Source organism: Etheostoma spectabile, chromosome 21 (genome assembly GCF_008692095.1).
Source record: "Etheostoma spectabile isolate EspeVRDwgs_2016 chromosome 21, UIUC_Espe_1.0, whole genome shotgun sequence".
NCBI classification, from domain to species: domain Eukaryota; kingdom Metazoa; phylum Chordata; class Actinopteri; order Perciformes; family Percidae; genus Etheostoma; species Etheostoma spectabile.
This window is the reverse complement of record NC_045753.1, coordinates 11,980,799-11,987,892: the sequence shown is the minus strand read 5'-3', so window position 1 is coordinate 11,987,892 and position 7,094 is coordinate 11,980,799. Positions and strand designations below refer to the sequence as shown.

The 7,094-nt window shown below is 42.9% G+C and overlaps 1 protein-coding gene across 49 annotated transcripts in view; it reads left to right on the top strand.

Moving 5' to 3' along the window:
• Positions 1 to 7,094, top strand: part of LOC116670945 (ankyrin-3) — a 152,702-nt gene that overhangs the window by 138,879 nt on the left and 6,729 nt on the right. For 42 of the 49 annotated variants that reach the window (XM_032501675.1, XM_032501672.1, XM_032501676.1 and 39 more), the window contains 3 exons: positions 4,217 to 4,931; positions 5,024 to 5,213; positions 6,586 to 6,669. In XM_032501675.1, the coding sequence (XP_032357566.1) occupies positions 4,217 to 4,931; positions 5,024 to 5,213; positions 6,586 to 6,669 (989 nt within the window). Of the gene's footprint in view, positions 1 to 2,331; positions 3,215 to 4,216; positions 4,932 to 5,023; positions 5,214 to 6,585; positions 6,670 to 7,094 lie in introns of those variants that run through there. The other 7 variants (XM_032501704.1, XM_032501703.1, XM_032501691.1 and 4 more) reach the window with 3 other exon arrangements.

Below are 7,094 nucleotides of genomic sequence, written 5' to 3'. Positions count from 1 at the left end.
CCCCCCCCCCCAAGTCAAATCAAAATACTTCTCTTTAGCAGTCAGTAGATGAACATACAGCATTGTGTGTGTTAGGCAAGCACTCTTTGAAACAAACTTCTGAAATGGTCCTCATTGCCAATCTGTCTAATTAGGTTTCTGAAAGTCATCTTAACACAAAGATCCATGTTCCGATTGCTTTAATGAGTGGATGCTTTTTGCAAATATGGCTTAAAATGAAACCAATATTTAACAGATTTCTTTAATAATCAAAATGCATGGCTATGGCTTTGTGTGAGAGGCTGCCTGCTCTAATGTTGTTGGCTAACAACAATACACTTCTAACACTCTTCAAATGGGTGGAGCCTTTTCAACACATGAGTGAACGCACGCGTTTTTCTGCAGAGCACCCCCTGATGGATGGATGTGCTCTGTCCCAGATGACGCTCACAGATGAGTTGAAAAAGAAACACCTTTTTTCAAAGTGTACAGTGTATAATTATGCTTCTGTGTCACCGCTGTTAGCTGTACTGTACCTGTCATCTCCTGGGTTCCTCCGGGCCTCCCAGCCTCTACACTCCACTGTAGCTTCTCCTGCTTTGAGACCAGCAGATTGCCCCACCGCCTCCTCCTCCTCCTCTCTCCTCTTCTTCTGCATCTGAGCAACTAACACCTTCTGCAAACTCCCCTACCAACGCTAAGCACCACTAACCAGCTAATTCCCACCACTGGCAACTTTTTGCTAACTTCAGCTGCTCCTGGAACCAATCTTTTACATCCGCTGCTGAGCTCAGGCTGCCTAGAGTAAGAGTGAAAGTACAACAGTGCCCCCTGTCAGCACTAACAACGATTCCATAAGTCGTGTAGGGAGCTAGCAATCTTAAAGTAATAATATTATGAAAAAAACACTTTTTTCTGGGATTTGAGGTGTTATTTTGTGTCTCTGGTGCTTCCACACAACTACAAACTTTGAAAAAAAAACATCCATGCTGTTTTCAGTGAGATACGGGTTCTGAATGTCCTCTGCCTTCAGTCTCCGGATGAGCTGTTCAAAATCTGCACGGCTTTCTACGTCACTAGCCGAGATGAGGTGGCTAATCGTAGCAAGCTAGCTTGTTCTCAATGGCAAAGCCCTGCTACAACACACACTAGTTCACCATAATCTCCAAAAGAACTACTTCCATGTCCCTGTTCTGCAGGTATTCCACAAGTGCCCCTCGTTTAGAAGAAGTCTCCCAGCTAATCCTGCCTTGGACTGACCAAAGTTGGAGAAAGTTATCTAGCTGATGTGATCTTACCTCGCTACTGCACATTTACTACTCCCAACAAAGATAGTATAGAAGTGAGATGTCTCACTCTTTAGCTAAAACAAGTGAGATGTCTCATTCTGTAGCTACAACAGAGACCAAAACACACAGGGTGAAAAGAGGATCTGCAGCAATGTGCAGTACAACAAAAATATGTTTTTAAAAAAAAAATGAAACCATGTAAATCTATTCTGGTACAACCTCAAATATGAACCTGAAAGGCGCGTTAAGGCCTCACCTGCCAAGCTCTGCTTTGACTAGAAGGCATCTACAGGTAACGATCAGGCTTTAGCCTTAGCATATCTATAACAAAAAAAAATAGCTTGTTTCCTTAAACAATCTTGGGGGTGAAATATATTAAATTATGAGAAAGACATGTTACCTTACCTTCTAACCTATTTGTGAAGTTTATTTGGCAGTGACATTTGAAATGTATTTGGTGACTTATTATTATATATACATGATATTAGTTTATACTATAACTATATAGTATTTACTGTATACTATATAATTAGTATGTGGTATGGAAATAGTACACAGCAGCTGTACGGAGGCTAGCCAAAAATGTATTGGGAGGGTGTGGGGTTGCTCTTGGGAAATTAAGTCTAATGGCCTCAGTATGTAGAAAATCCTGTCTAAAACCCGACCTTTCACCATTCCCAGTTCCCATCCTGCGTCTTCTTGGTTCTGTCAACAAACTTTAGACCTCCTAGCTCCCAAAACTTGTCCTCAAGCAAGAAGAATCTAGAATTTGAATTTTGCCACCTTATTTTTTACTACTTTTCTTACTACTTTTCTAAAAGGTGCTACCGCTATTCACTACGACGCCTATTCTTGCTTATCACCCGAGAGATAAGCAATCCCTTGACTCTGGTGTGCAATATGTTTGCTTCTGCAGCTGCTAAAACATAAAGTCTTCATCAGTCACACGTTCACTTCCCTGTCCATGCATCAGTCTGTTCGATATGCTGTCTGTCTTTTCATCAACATTTTGTCTAACAGTTGTTATGTGTTTTCTTTTGTCTTTTGTGAACTGTGATGATAGCTCCAAAACTTCTTAGGTCTCCCACCTTTCCTCTGTGCGCTCAAACGCCTCAGCCTGTTGCTCCTCTCTATACTCCTCCTCCGTCCTTTACCTCCATCTCCTCTTCCTCTCCTTCCCTTCATCCCAGCCATATCACCCCTTTCTCATTCTCCTCCCCCCCTGCTGTCCCTTCTTCCTCTTCTGTCTTTTCCTTCCCGTCCCCCCCTTCCACACCTCCTGTTCCCATTCACTTCTTCACTCCGTCTTCCTCTCCCATCTTTCCATCGCTTCCTCCCCTGCCATCTCCTCGTCTTAATATTCCCCTGTCTCCTCCTTTTCCCTTTCCTCCCCCCTCTTCCTCTTTAATATGTGCCTCCTCTCTTCCTCCACTTTCTCCCACTTCTACACTTCGTCCCTTTTCTTCCCCTTCATCCTCTCCCCTTCCTTCTCACTCTCCTTATTGTTCCCCTTCTCCTTCCCTAAATCATCACCCTCCTTCCTCTTTACCTCCCACCTCTCCTCCACCCTCTCCCCTCCCTCCTGGTGTCCCTTCTCACTTCATTCGGGATCGTTCTGTTTCTGAAATCTACATCTAGATGCCTTTCTGTTGCTCCGCTCCTTTCTGCCTTTTGTTGAAATCAACACAACTAACATACCTAAATTCTACTCAAGATTTTGCTTATACTCTCACTATGACATAATTATTGAGACAAAGAGCTAAAATGAATCTTGTTTGTTCAAAGTGCTATAATAAAGACATACTAATTTCACTACTGTTGCATTTCAGTTGTGTGAGGCTTAAGGTCTGAACTTAAGTGCTTTTAGAAAAGGCTTGGCTGACTTAAGTGCTAATTAGGTGCTAACAAGGAACTACAACAGTTGCCGAGGAACTTTATGACATTAGTGTGACTGAATGTTCATGTCAAAACTATATGAATAGAGTACAAATTTCTATCTTACATTTTATAATCTGTCTTTGGTACTTTGGTTTCTGTTTCCATCTTGTGATCTGTTCATGTGTCTACTCTGTAGTGCTGGTCCAGAAGTCACATATCTCCACCATGTGTTTTCTTGGCCACTTGGGGGGGGGGGCAGTAGAACAAGTTGTAAACATGTTATGAAAATAACAACTTATTTACACATTTAGAAAACATTATCATTCATTTACGGTTGTGTTTCTGGCCACTTGTTTGTGTAACTCCAATATTTACTCTCTTTTAGCTCAGTTTTTGGTCTCCACCAACTCCTGAGGGAAATATCAGCCTTTTTAGCTTCTAAATGCTCCACTATGTTCATGGTGTCTGGCTGTCCACAGATTGTAATCACCCTACACTCAGCTATGCGCCACTTTTTAGCCACTTTTAGCTCTTTGTTTTAGTTATTTGGCCTGCAGACACTCTAGACAACCTATTTTCTAGTTGACATGATGGAGCTGTTTACACTGAAAAGCATCAATGAACCCACTAAATGCTACCCAGTACCAGACAGCAGACAGATAAAGTTAGCTGATTTTAAAGTTATAACAGTGCTTAAAAAAAAGTAAATATGGGGCTTACTTATTATCATTTATCAGGTGGACACATATGTCTCCTAATGATTGACAGTGTTGGTCTTGTCTGCTTAATGTGTAACTAGGCAACTGTTTGCTTGCAAGTTTGGCATACCAGCTTTAGAAGGTGATACTGTGCCCCAAGGGGGCCAAAAATCTTTGCATCTTTAAATTGTATTAGGGGTACACGTGTGACTTCTGAACAAATACTGCTCTTTGATGTTACAAGTGTATATCATTTCATCCCCTCCACCACTCTACTCCCTTTTCCCTCCCTCCTTTCCTACCTTGTTTTTGTCTTTCCCTCCCTCCTCCATCCCCTCACCCTCTAATCCTTTACTCCTGTCATCCACCCAGGATACGACAATATAGATCTGGAGCTGCAAACCCCCTCAGACCTGAACTACGAGCCCCCCACCCCTCTTCGCTCAGACGACTTCTTTAGCGAGGGCGATGCTAGCTCAGACTCCCCTAGCAAGGTCATGCTTACTAGACCTAGCGACCTCTCTCTCACTCAGACCACCAGTACGTCCAGCAGCGACCCCCCCACAGTTGCCCCAGGTCCCACCTCTAACGCCTCGAAGCCCCCCATCGTCGGGGCCGAAGATACAGCCTTGACCACTGAGGAAAGAGGGATGTCTGAGGAAAAAAATACAAGGCTGGTTTATTATGAAAGGGTGGATAATGACAGAAGGGCAGTAGAGCGATCAGGAAAGGGAACAAACGGGCATGCTGAGGACTTAGAGAAGGAAGCTCAGGCAGTGCAAGGTGGTATTTTGGAGCGTCAGGGAGAGAAAGCAGCCTGCGACACTGCTCATGGAAATGCAAGGCAGGAAGAAGAAGAAGAGGAGGAGATGACCCAGGAGAGGCTGCAGAGTCTGCTGGAGGACATAAAGCAGGAGGGAGGCTTGGATGACGAGGAGATGACAGAGGAGAGGATGAATGCTATCCTTGAACAACTACAGCAAGCAAAAAAAGACGTGTGTTCAGTTCCAGGCTTGAGATGCGAGACGTCCGGCGCAATCGTAGAGTCGGCAGCCCGTGGCCACGACCCCGGCACCATGGAGGGCAGGTAGGACGTGTCCTTATTCTGTCAACAGATTTACACACCAAGGTTTTCTGTCAGTCCGGCAGCTTTGTGATCACTATATTTCACTCCCGCAGCCCCGACCGTCTGGCCACGTTGGAGCAGCCCCCTGCTCAGACCGACAGAAAGAACGGAAGTCACATTGACACAGCCAGCGAAGGACAGGAAAAGGAGGCCAAGAGGAAGGGATCTCAGGGGGACAGCAGCACAGCGGGGGCAAGCAGAGGACGGGAGGATGGAGGTGAAAGGTCCCAGCACAAAGTCCAGGTGAGAGTCACTCTTCCAAACAGGGTGTGACAGCCTACAATTGTATATTTATTTACTTTTTATGTTTTCTTGAGATTCATGCACAATCGCACATTGTGGTGTCTGTGGGAATGGATATCTTTCAAAAGCTTTTGATCCCGATACCAATAACGCGACTATAATAACGTTTTTTTAACAGATACTTTTTCAATACCAATTCAATAAAACAAAGAAATTACACATTATGGCATAAATATTTTCATTTATTTTTCAGATCCTACTACGTATGCCCCGTCTCTGTGTAGTGTAGAGTTTTTCCTGCGTGTCTCTACGACGTGTAACGTTAGACAGCCAATCACAGACATTATTTGATCTCGGTAGAAGCCTGTTGCATGCTTATTGGCTCGCTGACGCTGATGAGATTTACTCCTTAGGTATAGAGCTTGGGTTCCGGAAGTAAATTTCCCATTCATTTCTCATATTGACGTCTGTAAAAATCTGTATATAAAGAGTTTTAGACCATGCCTTAGGCTAACCAGCTACGGTGTTATCATTAACATATCATAACATAACATCATTTAGAGAGAAAAAACAAACAGAAAATCCAAAAAAAGTCAAAGGTACTGTGTACATATTTTCATTACTGAGCAAAAGGATCGACGCATCCCATAAACCACCGTGCACCACTGAATAAAGGAAGCTAAGGTTTGTTTTGGTAATTCGGATAACCATGTAATGACAGCATGTCATACCTTTAAAAGACCCTCAAAATAAAACCTGAAAATAACCATTGCAAATATATAACAGCTGTAGCCTGCTTTTCCCAGTGTTTAGTTTGATTTAACAGTATTTAAGACTGAATCAAGCGGTCAGCTGGCGGTTAGCTGAATTAGCTGTTAGCTAAATTAACGTTAGCTTCTCATTGGCAGAGGCATGGGAACAGATCGTGATATACAATTGCTTAGTCATGTCGTAGCTGGTTTTCAGTCTGCCATCGACAGTTAGGATTTTATGGCTTATGCTCCAATTGTCAATGGAGAAATTGCATTGTATTCTTACTTCCGGAACCTGCTGTGAGAGTATTGAATAATGAGGAATGTTTTCACACTCAATACTTTAGAGGCAATTGTGTCTAAAAACTGTTGAATCCGATACCCAGCTCTAGGTGTTTGTTACTTAAAAAATGATTGTGTGCTGTTATTAACAGCACCTAAAGCCTTAAATTCAGTTGTAATGGGTTGTAAATTTAAATGTAAGGAATGTAAACCTTTGTTCTTTATTTGTGTGGAAAAGATTGGTCCAATATTTCATTCTAACTTTCCACAAAGTCATACATTGAAGACACATACACACGCTTGTTAATGTCACAATGCTCCTGGGCTGCCTTCGTCAGGGGAGTGTTAGAGCTGACGAGTCCGGCTCCGATGAGGAGACCACTGTCACTACCAGGGTGTACCGCAGACGAGTCATACTCAAGGTGTGTAAGGCCTGGTGTGCGGACCGCTCAAAGCAGAGTGAACTTTGCGTAAAGCTTTGAGACTCGGTGCAAGTGTGTGAAGAGTACTGAGTTCCAAAGATAAAGAAAGAAAGACTGTGAGCAGACATTAAACTGCACTGGTGTGCGTTTGACAGTCTTTGTGTGTTTATTGTAGAGTGAAAGTAGGAGAGTTTTAACATGGGAGTGGGCTTGTGTGCAGCTGTGGTTATTATAAGTAAGACAGTGTGAGTGTATCAAACAGAGGGTTTCCATCCAACTGTCTTTCTGTGAATTTTCAATTTGCACATAAAAAAATCTAAGAATTAAAATTTAAGAAGTCAAAATTTCACATTTTCTTTGGATGGAAACTTGACTACAGATACATAGGACTGTGTGTGTGTGTGTGTGTGTGTGTGTGTGTGTGT